Source organism: Lithobates pipiens, unplaced genomic scaffold (genome assembly GCF_037356315.1).
Source record: "Lithobates pipiens isolate NorthernLeopardFrog02 unplaced genomic scaffold, aLitPip1_a1.2 Scaffold_16, whole genome shotgun sequence".
In the NCBI taxonomy this organism is placed as follows: Eukaryota; Metazoa; Chordata; class Amphibia; order Anura; family Ranidae; genus Lithobates; species Lithobates pipiens.
In genome coordinates, this window is record NW_027507748.1 from 277879497 (window position 1) to 277892897 (window position 13401).

At 42.8% G+C, this 13401-nt stretch overlaps 1 protein-coding gene across 1 annotated transcript in view; it reads left to right on the plus strand.

Moving 5' to 3' along the window:
- Positions 1-479: 479 nt before the first annotated feature.
- CSRP1 (cysteine and glycine rich protein 1) overlaps positions 480-13401 on the plus strand; it is a 50568-nt gene continuing 37646 nt past the window's right edge. The window contains exons 1-2 of the mRNA XM_077481475.1: positions 480-643; positions 11496-11611. Of these exons, the coding sequence (XP_077337601.1) occupies positions 11500-11611 (112 nt within the window). The 5' untranslated portion in view covers positions 480-643; positions 11496-11499. The remainder of the gene's footprint in view (positions 644-11495; positions 11612-13401) is intronic.

Here is a 13401-nt window from a genome sequence, read left to right on the forward strand (position 1 = left end):
ACACGATCGGATTTTCCGACAACACGATCCGATCGCACGTTTTCCGTCGGAAAATCCAACCGTGTGTATGGGGCATTATTCTTTTATATTGGCTTTTGACATTCACAAATTTAGCAATTCTAAAATTGGATGAAAGATTTAGCACTGGGAAATGCTTTTTGAAAGATAAATAGTGCCTTTTATTTACAACTATATAGATCAGACCAAAATGAGGGACAAATGAGAGGGACAGAGGGACATTGTTCCAAACCAGGGACAGTGCCTCGAAATCAGGGACGGTTGGGAGCTATGCATTACGTATGTAATGAGCAAATTGGCTTCCAGTTTTATACAAACTTTGGTTTTAAGACGATTACAGCCAGTCAGCTGCATACGTAGGCTCATTGTAAAGACTATACATTTCCTTTAATGCACCTAGGGTGTGCCTTCCGCCTGACATTTCCCTCCCTCTCTCTGTTCTTTGGTATCTAACCCTCCCTATTTTATGTTTACACATTCTCTGTGCCGCCTGAGTTCTTCCCTTCTTCCCCTGTAAGGTCACACCCAGGATCCTGTGCTTCCCTTTTAAAGAGCAGGCTCACGTCAGAGAGGCAGCCACTTAAGAAGAGAAGACTTGTAAGCTATCAGGAACATCTGGGACCAGGTATGTCCATTCTATTTCCACTGTCCTGTACAAGGGGGACTCAGCACTGTCTGAGATCAGAACAGCTGGACAAGGCAGATTAGGGATGGAGCGTTTCATTACTTAGAACCGGAAAGCAGCTGCGCTATTTACATGATATACAGACAGACAAAACCTTCCATGAGTGTTACTTAGTGCAGCTGTGTAATAATGCAGCCATTATGCTCCTTAAAGAGGAACGTCACCCTCTTTTTCTTTGTTTTTACTCCTTTATTTAACTTACCTTTTTGTTATTTAGTTATACTTATTAACACGCCCAGCGTTCTGTTGTAATTCGCCACTGCTAGGGTTGCCACCTCATCCCTGTAGGCTGGATTCACACCTATGCGTTTTTTTTAGTGCTTTTTGCATTTTTGCAGATCTGCACTACAGAACGTGTTCCATAGGAAACCATGTTAAATGGACTGTAGTGCAAATATGCAAAAAGCACTAAATGCATAGGTGTGAATCCAGCCATAAACCTATAGATTATCTGCAGATTTTCTATGGTTAGATGGAAAAAGTGGGAGATTCCTCCATCCACACAGTTTACAACATGGAGAAATCTGTTGCACTTTTTCCATCTAACCATAGAAAATCTGCAGATAATCTATAGGTTTATGGCTGGATTCACACCTGTGCTTTTTGCAGATTTACACTACAGTCCATTTAACATGGTTTCCTATGGAACACGTTCTGTAGTGCAAATCTGCAAAATGCACTAAAAATGCATAGGTGTGAATCCAGCTTTAAAACCGAACAACATATGAATTACACAGGTTCTGTGGCTGATTAAGGTGGTTATTATTACTATTATACAGGATTTATATAGCGGCAACAGTTTACGCAGCGCTTTACAATATTATTATTATACAGGATTTATTATACAGGATACAATATAAACTCACTTGGTGCCTTACCTGCATTAAATTAACCTCAGAACCTGTGTTTTTCGGGTTCAAAGGAATGAGGTGGCAACCCTAGGCACTGCACACCTAGTCCAGCATTGCCATCTTCCTCTCCTACACCATTTGTAGCCTGTTGCCTCTTCTTGGTTCTTGCAGCCGCCCCCCCCCCCATATGATGCGTATGCGTCACGACTCGTCATCAGGTTGATGGTTACAAGTACCAGGAAGATGCAGCCATCCACGTGATGGTGCGCACATGCGCATGTTTTTTAAAATTTTTTATTGCCCCAATGCCCTCTGGAATGCCTGATGTTAGTGTACTAGGAGGTTGCTGGCTGTTGGGATACATCAATACAGAAGTGTGGGTCCAGCTTGACAAAAAAAAAGTTTTTAGAATAAATAATAATAATTAGGATTTATATAGCACCAACAGTTTGCGCAGCGTTTTTACAAATATATATATTTTTATGTAAAAGGAGGGGGGATGCCGTAATAGTATGGAAAGTGTTTTAAAAGAGGATGAAGGTCTGCTTTAATTGTGTCAGCCTCTGTCCGGCCCTATTACAGTAAGCAGCAGGAATGCTTTTCAGTACAATCTACCTTTTATGGAAATTTTTACAAGTACTGCTGCCCGCAGACAGAAGGGGTGTGGTGTGTACGTCTGCTACTGTCTGTACTTCCATCCTACCTCCCAAGACTGAAAGAATTGCTCTTAAAAGGATGCCGTGCTGCGTGATTGCACATCTAAATGGCTGAACTTTAAGCCAATATTACAAGAGGAAAAAAGACAATCAAATTCAAACCATGTACTGTGGCAGTAGCTTGAATACAAGTTCTGTAGGTATAGGCAGCCTCTTTATGACTATAAATGTTTTATAGTTCACTGACAGTTGCAAGCTGCTTCCTGTGAACTAATCTGACTAGAACTCAAATCACATTAGACCGGAGAGACGTTACCATTCCCTGAGCAAAACACATAATTATATAAACTCCTTAAAAAATGTTTTTATTTTTTTTAAAACCGCGAGAATAAAACAAACATTGTATTGAATTTTGGTTCTATAATGCTATTGTATATAAGAATAAGGGTTATTGTAGTAACACAGATTGCTAATACTCTGATGCCTTGTACACATGGTCGGAAATTCCGACTGAAAAGGTCAGATCGGATTATAATGTTGGAAAATCTGATCGTATGTGGGCTCTATCGGACTTTTTCTGATGGAAAAAATTTGAGAGGGGGATCTCAAATTTTCTGACAAAAAAAATCCGATCAGACTTTTTCCGATCGTTTGTAGAGAATTCCGATTGGACAAAGTGCCACGCGTGCTAAAATCAAATTACGAGACCAAAGCTATTGGCTACTAGCCTCAACGTAGTCCCAATCGTAACGAACGTCATCATGTTCCAAATGATTGGATTTCCCGACAGCTTTGTCAGACCGTGTGTATGCAACACCAGTTTCGGACAAAATCCGTTGGAAAAAATCTGACGGATTTTGTGGTCGGAATGTCCGACCGTGTGTACAAGGCATAAGGCTGGATTCACGTTATCGCGAATTGGAAGCGGAGTTTTTCCCCCGCATCAAATTCGCATGTCAGGAGATTGTGACCAGCTCTCTATGGAGCCGATTCACACACCTCCAAAGCAGCTCTAGTGCGAAATTGTACAGGAAGCCTGTGTCTCTGGTTCGTTTCAGGTCCAAATTCAGCCCAAAATTCGGACTGAAATTGGATCTGAAACGGTGAATGGGGACGCACCCGGACGCCTGCTGTGAGTCGCTCCTCACTGCAGTGTGAACCCAGCCTTAAAATGGAACATGGCAATTTAATGAGAAATTATCTCTCGCTCAAGGTAACTAAAGCTGGCTATATGCCATTCAAATTTTTTATTTTATTTTTTCCATGCAGGCTGATGCAAAAAAAGTAACAGCTTCCTTAATCCATACCAAGGGACTCTAAACTTTCTCTGCTACCAGTTACATCACTAACCTAGTCTCAAAATACCAACCTAATTGTTCTCCTCTTTCCTCCTAAGACCTCCTGCCCTCTAGCTCCCTTGTCAACCTTTCCCATTCTCGCCTCTAGGACTTTTCCCGAGCCTCTCCCATCCTATGGAACTCCCTACCCCAATCTGTTCAATTTCAATTATCTCCTACTCTGTTTGCTTTTGGACGATCCTTAAAACCCATCTTTTCATAGAAGCCTATTCTGCCCCCACCTAACAAGTGTACTTTAATTTTCTTCATCGCCCCCTCCCCTACAGTTACAGTTTTTTTTTTTTTTTTTTTTTTTTTTTTTTTTTTTTTTATACCCTTAATCCTCCCTCCTAGATTGTAAGCTTTAACGAGCAGGACCCTCTGATTCCTTCCGTAATTTATTGTATTATAACTGTACTGTCTGCCCTTGTGTTGTAAAGCGCTGTGCAAACTGTAGGCACTATATAAATCCCGAATACTACTAATAATAATAAACAAAGTACCAGTTTACTGTCCTTCACACTTTAGGGGGGGCCAGACTGTGGCAATTGGAAGTACAAAATGTCCATACATCAGTGGGTGTAAACAATTCTCCATCATTAGTCTCAGTTGGAGGACTTGTGCCCCACTGTTGGCGTCATTGGGAGGACTTGTGCCCCACTGTTGGCGTCATTGGGAGGACTTGTGCCCTTCATTGGTGTCAGTAAATAAACTAGTGCTTCAAGGGCTGGTTAAAAGCAAGCAAAGGGCCATATCTGGCTGCAGGACTGCAGTTTGGAGACAACTGATCTACACCAGTGCTTCTCAAGTACAGGCCATGTTTGCAGGTTTTCCTTTATCTTGCACAGGTGCTTTAAATCAATGGCTTGGTATTTTGGACAGTTATTTTATCTAAGAGGAATTCCCAAAACATGGTCTGATGGGGGTACTTGAGGACTGAGGTTGCGAACCACTGTTCTACACTATACAGTGCGGATGGATGGATCTCCCACTGAGGCTATTGTATTCATAGTTAGTAAGGTGGAATAAAGACACCAGTCCATCCAGTTCAACCTGAGTGAGTGTCTACAATTGTCCCTATCCCTGTACATTGCACACTCCCATCAGACCCTACCCTCATGGAGCCCACAATCCAAGGTCCCCATTCATATACTAGGGCCAATTTTGGACAGAAGCCAATTAACCTACGTGCATGTCTTTGGAGTGTGGGAGGAAATCGGAGTACCCGGAGGAAACCCACGCAGGCACAGGGAGAACATGCAAAAGTGCTACCCACTACACCACTGTGCCGCCCACATTCTGAACCAGTGGCTGTCAGAATAAGTGATTAGCACTTGCATCTGATTGGATGCAGCCACTTTTCAGCTGATAATCTTCCCTCCTGGCTCCTATTTATTTATTTTAATTGGCAACAGAACCACCCACAAAAAGTTTTCATAAGTTGCATAGTGTATGGTACAGAATAAAACTTGATTGCCATTTGTTGGTGCACTTTGAATACCACATTAAATTGTTAGGATAAAGCTGTATGAAGACCACCAAGTAGGTCGTTGCTATATAAATGTTTATGCAATCAATGCTTTGTATCCCAAATTCATCCCTGCTTTCCTGTAGGCCCCTTGCACATGGGACCGTTAAGCTGCAGTGCATCCCTCCCAGTGGTTTAGCGCACCCAGGAGCCCCAGATGTGACATCTAGTCCCCCTGTCAAAGTCTGGCTGTGGCTGGATGGGGCAGAACGCTGTACTTCTTTTCTTTAATGAGATTAACATTACTAGATGTAATTCTGACATGCTACACAGGTTCCAGTGATCGATAATCAGTTTGCAACTCTTGATGGTTTGTGTACGCCACATACAAAGTCTAATTACCAGCTATTTATTATAATGGTCAGGATAGATAAAAAGTTGTATCAAATAAACAAACCACAAATATTTTTAAAATATATACATTGATTTGTTTATGTAAAATGTAACATTCAACACAATAGTCAAAGTAAATTTCTATATGGAATAAGGAAATGGACTCAGATCATAGTGCCACTTTTGCATGGAAAGGAACCATGCTGAACGACCTCTGGCTGAGATAAAAGCTTAAAAAATGTAAATCGGTGAACATTTCCCCATGTGAATATTCATAGGGTGATATATGTGCAAAAAAAAAAATAATAATAATAATAATCATTTACAGAGGCTTTCAAGTGTTTTTTACATGGCTCTTCTTAGCAACCAATGGGGGAATTCGTCATAATTTGACTAGAGTAAATGCAGCTATGATCAGTAAAATAAATCCTGCATTTCCTACCTCCTTTGCTCCATATTTTACCAGATTTATTAAGCTCATATATGTGGGAGTGTTTGTACAAAGGTATGACTTCATGGTTTTGGGATATGCCTTTCCATTTAGGGTGTGTTTTGTTGTTAATAGGACATGATGCTGGGCATGAAGGATGAAGACATTAAAATCGTAATTGAGCTCAACTTGTTGTAATGTCATGTTTGTTCATGTCAACCCATGTATATCTTGTCTCTAAGACAAAATGCCATACAGATGGATTTTTAAAAGCCCTCCCTTGCAGTGGGGCTGTGCTTGCAGTGCAAGGGTTAACTGCACGTTTCTGTTTAGGTAGGGGCAGTGATGGCGAACCTTGGCACCCCAGATGTTTTGGAACTACATTTCCCATGATGCTCAACTACACTGCAGAGCGCAGGAGCATCATGGGAAATGTAGTTCCAGAACATCTGGGGTGCTAAGGTTCGCCATCACTGAGTTAGGGGATAGAAAAGCACACTTACTTACCCAATCCCCAGCAGACAGCACCCCCCCCCCCCCCCCCCCCCATACTCCAGCAGTGGGCTGTTCCTCATGTCCAATGTGCAGGGCTGTAGGCTCTGCTACTGTCTCGGTGGCATCAGAAGACTGCCTGGAGTGCAGAGGAGAGGAGGCTGCAGGGATTCCTGTGTATGCCATATATTACAACTTGTCAATCATTAAATGTGGTGGCTGCATTATTTAAATTTTTTTTTTTTTTTTTCTGTTTTTTCACCTGGTGATAACAATGACCCAAAACACATGGCCAAGGCAACAAAGGAGTGGCTCAAGAAGCACAATCCAAGGTCCCCATTCATATACTAGGGCCAATTTTGGACAGAAGCCAATTAACCTACCTGCATGTCTTTGGAGTGTGGGAGGAAACCGGAGTACCTGGAGAAAACCCACACAGGCACAGGGAGAACATGCAAACTCCAGGCAGGTAGTGTCCTGGTTGGGAGTCGAACCAGTGACCCTTTTTTACTGCTAGGTGAGAGTGCTAACCACTACACCACTGTGCCATCCACATGTAGTCAGTTCTGCTGCAATTAGAGATAAAATAATTCTGTGCATTCAGGATCTAGGCAAGGGGTTGGTAAAGGCAGGCGGTTGAGCCTCAGTTTTGTCTACCAAAAGCTATAACTCCTGTTGCATTAGGTGGGCGATGTTGCTGGCAAATGCGACTCAATCAAGTAGATTGGTGTGTGCCGCAACTGTCCTGCAGGCATTGAGACGCATTGCCTGCCAGTCAACTGCCCTCTGAAAAGAGCTGCTGCAAGTGTGAACAAGCAGTTAATAGGGCTAGATGCATGTAGATTTGACTAAAGGTGCCTAAAAGCAGGAATATGTATGCCTTTTAGGTCACTCTTTCCTGTGTTTTAAAAGTGTTTTTGTTTTTTTTTGTTTTGTTTTACATATGCACAGTATGATTTTGAAGGCCAGGAAACACATTAACATTTTTTTATCATTTGTCAGTATGGCAAAAATAGAACCAATTTTCTATCTGTGCCCAAACCTGGACAAAAAAACAAACGAACGGTCCAGATGGTAATGTCTTTGAATTATTTTTTTCCTCTAGTGTGTAGGGGACATACATTTTTGACAAGCCTTTCTTTTTTATTTTTTTTAAATATCTTCTTCCACTCCTCTTCTTTGTCCCATGTTCTTCCTCTGCCGCCGACCCTCCTCCAATGCTGCGTACTGCTAAACTGTCCGCGGCATTGTCAAGCATGTCTTAGATAAAGATGAGGGCGTGGCCGCGCCCCCTCCTTGTGACATCACTACCTGAGGATGATGGGTCCAGAGAACTGACCACGCTGTGATGACATGCTGAGTTTTTAATAAGAAGCAGATGGATTAGCAGGAACACCAGGGATTTCATACAAAGAACAGTATATACTTCTTTTTTTTTTTTTTTTTTTTTTTTTTTTTAACACGAGTATATGTTACAGCAGGCACATATCAGAAATCGAATATGTTGGGTTTACCTATTTAACTGGATTCTGCAATTAAGAAAATTCCTTGGTTGGAAGTCTCCTTTATAAGCAGCGTGACTCCAACAGCAAACTTGCTTCTGGGATTCAAATCTCACAATACCATATTAACCACTTCAATACCGGGCACTTAAACACCTTCCTGCCCAGACCAATTTTGAGCTTTCAGCGCTGTCGCATTTTGAATGACAATTGCGCGGTCATGCTACACTGTACCCAAATGAAATTTTTATCATTTTTTTCCCACAAACAGAGCTTTCTTTTGGTGGTATTTGATCACCTCTGCGGTTTTTATTTTTTGCTAAACAAATAAAAAAAATACCGAAAATGTTGAAAAAAAAAATGTTTTTTTTTGTTTCAGTTTCAAAACTTTGCAAATAAGTAAGTTTTCTCCTTCACTGATGGGCACTGATGGGGTTACACTGATGGGCAATGATAAGGCGGCACTGATGGGCACCGATGAGGTGGCACCAATGAAGTGGCACTGATGAGGTGGCATTGATGGACACCGATAGGCGGCACTGATGGGCGACACGGATGGGCACTGATAGGTGGCACAAATTGGCACAGGTGGGCATGGGTAGGTGGCACAGGTGGGCATGGGTAGGTGGCACAGGTGGGCATGGGTAGGCACTGATAGGCGGCACAGATGGGAACTGATAGGCGGCATTGTATTATAATATATTGTACTAATGGATGCCAATCAATAATGCATGCCAATCAGTGATGCCCATTGTGGGCACTGATTGGCATCCATTGTGGCACTGACTGGAATCCCTGGTGGTCTAGGGTGGCATACCTTGGCATCCCTGGTGGTCTGGTGGCGTCCCTGGTGGTCCAGTGTGGGCATCCTCGGGGGGGCTGTGCTGATAATCGATCAGCACAGACCCCCCCGTCAGAGGAGCAGCCGATCGGCTCTCCTCCACTCGCGTCTGACAGACGCGAGTGAGGAAAAGCCGATCACCGGCTTTTCCTATTTACACTGTGATCAGCCGTGATTGGACACGGCTGATCACGTGGTAAAGAGTCTCTGTCGGAGACTCTTTACCGAGATCGTAGTTGCCGGGTGTCAAAATTACACCCCGCAACAACGATCGCCGCGATGCGCGCCCCCGGGGGCGCGCAGCGGCTCATAATCCTGATGACGTCCGGTCAGGATTAGGCAACCACTTTGCCGCCGTCTATTTGCTATAGGGCGGGCGGCAAGTGGTTAAGGAGGTCTTTATTTGATGTTCCTATTTGGATATTCTAGATAGGGTTGCCACATTTTTTTTTTTTTTTTTTTTTTTTTTTTTTTTTTTTTTTTTTTTTTTCTTTAAGCCAAACCTGAACACTTTAGCGGCACAGGGCACATTCTCTTTCGTAGTATACACTATAGGATTATTAAAGACCAGAGTCATCTTTGGGTGCTTCAAGAAGAGTGGTAATGGAGCGCGTTGCAGCAAACAGTGGATGTGACCAAACTGCTCTTGGTGCCCCAGTGATGCAGAACCTGCCCTCAGACCGCGGCCTGCAGCTCCCGGATGGCAACAGATTTTTGTGTGACTATCTCAGTTACTTGGAGAGCCACAGTTCAGTCTAAAGAATGTGTCTGAGTTTCAGGCAGACTGAAACCTGGACACTTAATTCCAAACCCGGACTGTCCAGGTAAAATCTGGTGGCAACCCTAATTCTAGAATATTTACACACACACCAAGTGCCACTTTGTCATAGTTGATTGTCTCATTATTTAGAATGTAACATTCATGGTTGCATTCACCTCTTCTGTTTTCCAGTATATGATTTATACCTTTCTGTGTACATACAGTATCTCACAAAAGTGAGTACACCATCAAATTTTTGTAAATATTTTATTATATCTTTTCATGTGGCAACACTGAAGAAATGTCAGTTTGCTACAATATAAAGTAGTGAGTGTACAGCTTGTATAACAGTGTCAATTTGCTATCCCCTCAAAATAAAGCGCTGCGCAAACTGTTGGCGCTATATAAATCCTGAATAATAATAATAATAATAACTCAACACGCAACCATTAATGTCTAAACCGCTGGCAACAAAAGTGAGTATGCCCCTAAATGAAAATGTCCAAATTGGGCCCAAAGTGTCAATATTTTGTGTGACCGCCATAATTTCCCAGCACTGCCTTAACCCTCTTGGGCATGGAGTTTACCAGAGCTTCACAGGTTGCCACTGGAGTCCTCTTCCATTCCTCCATGATGATATCATGGAGCTGTTGGATGTTGGAGATCTTGCGTTCCTCCACCTTCTGTTTGAGTATGCTTAGTAGGGTTTAGACACATGCTTTGCCAGTCCATCAACTTTTACTCTTAGCTTCTTTAGCAAGGCAGTGGGCATCTTGGGAAGAGAGGGGATCATGCTCGGCTTCAGTATGTCACAGTATGAATGTTGTCATTCATGGTTCCCTCAATGACCTGTAGCTCCCCAGTGTCGGAAGCACTCATGCAGCCCCAGACCATGACACTCCTCCACCATGCTTGGCTGTAGGCAAGACACATTTGTCTTTGTACTCCTCACCTGGTTGCCGCCACACCAATTTGATGCAGTGTGTGGCGGATGGTCTGAGCACTGACAGGCTGACCCCCACCCCTTCAGGCTCTCGTACGTCTATTTCCCAAAGACAGCCTCTGGATATGACACTGAACACATGCACTCAACTTCTTTGGTCAACCATGGTGAGGCCTGTTCTGAGCAGAACCTGGTCTGTTAAACCGCTGTATAGTCTTGGCCACTGTGCTGCAGCTCAGTTTCAGGGTCTTTGCAATCTTCTTATAGCCTAGGCCAGGGATATGGAATTATCAGACCTCCAGCTGTTGCAAAACTAAAAGTCCCATCATGCCCCTGCCTCTGGATGTCAGTCTTGCTATGCCACATGAGACAGCTGGAGATCCACGAATTGCATATCCCTGGCCTAGGTCATTTTATGTAAAGTGGCAATTCTTTTTTTCAGATCCTCTGAGTTATTTGCCATGAGGTGCCATGTTAAACTTCCAGTGACCAGTAAGAGTGTGAGAGCGATCACACCAAATTTAATACACCTGCTCCCCATTCACACCTGAGACCTTGTAACACTAAGGAGTCACATGACACTGGGAGGGGAAAATGGTTAATTGGGCCCAATTTTGACATGGGGTGTACTCAATTTTGTTTCCAGTGGTTTAGACATTAATGACTGTGTGAGTTATTTTAAGAGTACAGCAAATTTACACTGTTACACCAGCTGTACACTCACTACATTGTAGCAAAGTGTAATTTCTTCAGTGTTGTCACATGAAAAGATAGAAATAAAATAAAAATAAAATGTGAGGGGTGTACTCACTTTTGTGAGATACTGTACATGGGTGTGAAGTGATACAGAGGCTGGCCATACAATGATAAAATTCTTGTTCCTTTTCTCTAGAGAGATGTAATCTAACATATGACCAATGTTTGATGTGTAAAAATGGGTAGGAAACTAAAATTCTTTGTAATTCTGCAACAGAAAACAAGTCTTTGATCTTATTGGCTGGCTGTTGTAAATATTGTAAACTGCTTACCGTAAGTCACTTTTCCTTGTAACGCATTCAGAGAAATGGCGCAATGTATGTCATTTTACAATTCTCCTCTCCATGTATTTTATTATCACAGGACAATGCCAAACTGGGGCGGTGGAAAGACCTGCTCAGTCTGCCAGAAGGCTGTCTACTTTGCGGAGGAAGTCCAGTGTGAGGGTGGAAGCTTCCACAAATCCTGCTTCTTGTGCAGTGAGTCAGTCCACTTCTATTATAAACACTAATCTTTTTCCCAGCTGTGGGGCTTGTGTTCTTTATAATTCTTGTCCCAGAGCTTTACATATGGAAGCAAGGCACGCCAACGACTGATGTCTGCATACTCTAGAGGTGACAGGAAAGAAAGTCTATATAACTCCAGTGCAGATTAAAGGGAACATATGCCAGCATTTTTTTTTCTCCCAAATTCTTTATTTTCAACAAACATACAGTCCAAGAGTGCAACCTGATTAACACAAAATTCAAATTGCAAATTACATCTGGGAATTTTCCAGGCAATGATCAATACTGGTAAATTGAATAACAACAAAAGAGTAACCCGATTCATGGAAACACAAGCCATATAACCATAGATTAGTTCCATGTCTGAAGGATATGCCAATATTTAATCTGGATAAATTGGAGCTGTTTTTTTTTTTTTATTTTTTTTTTTGGGAGGGGCGCTACCCGAAAATAAGGTGTTGCTTACTGAACAGCGTTTAGTGTATCAAATAGTGTACAGAGGTCAGTAGTATGTAGGGCAGTGCACACTAGTCAGTAGGATGGTGTACAGAGGATAGGGGGCAACAGGACAATGTACAGGGATCAGTGGAATGAAGAGGACTAGTTCTCACCAGGGGGGTCAGGATGGCACACACTGGGGGGGGTGGGGGTCAGAAGCGCACAAACCAGGGGGCTTGGAGGGCAGGAGGAAACGCGTCAGGAGGGCATACACTGGGGGGATTGGGAGGGCACACACCAGGGGGCAGTCACAATGCTTTAGTGAGCCCAATTTCTCACTGTTCTATATTAAGAGGAGATGCAATCACATTTGTCAGCTAGCACCTCTATGCTAAGCTGCAGTATCTTGGCAGACTTGGCATAGAGGTGCCTGTAAATGAATCCACAATATACTGCTAAATTATTTTTACCTCCAGGCAGGCAGATTCGCTCGATCCCACTACTCACACCTCTCTCTTCCAGGCGGGCACAATCTCGGGGGGGGGGGGGCATTTTCCCCGTTGCCCCCGTATCTGTCTCTGAGTATATATGACTCTCATCCTATTCCTATTGTAAAGGAAGAATATGGGAAGTGTAATGAAATTTTAACTTCCACCTTAAGCTGGCCATACATGGATCAAAATTGAGTTCGGCAGGAACTGGCTGAATTTCATTCCATGTATGGCTGTTTCTTTTCATGAGATTAACTTTTCATGAACAGGCTTGTTATAGCATTTTTTTCTCAATCAGTGCATGCAGCCAACCAGCAGCAGCGCTGACCAGTGCATTCTGACAGCAAAGGAGTCCCACTCTCAGAATACAATGACAGCGGGGGAAGATTTTCCCCATCCACCTCAAACGTTTGGCCAAATTGGTGTTTTTTTTTTTTTCGTTCAGCAGGCTGGCTGAATGAAAAAACTGTGCCATGTATAACCAGTTTTAGCTTCAGCCTGATATAGAGCTTGCATATTTAATATAATGTGTGCAGCATTACCGCAGAGCACATAATTAATTAATTGGTGGTTTACTAATAATATAGAATGTTTAGGAGGGTAGAGAGATGAAAATAATGAGCATATACTTCATATAAGCCTGCCTTGAAAGTAAAGAAATAAAGATTAAATGTGGATGTTGGGTTTCTAGATTTGCTACATTGGAAAGGTTCCATGTCTATGGAGGTGGCGGACGTCTCAGCATTTGGCTTCCTCCTTCCACCCAGGGCAGAAACTCCAGACTCTGCCTCTCCTTCTTTCTGCATGTTCCTACAAAAAGTGAGAGGAGGCAGA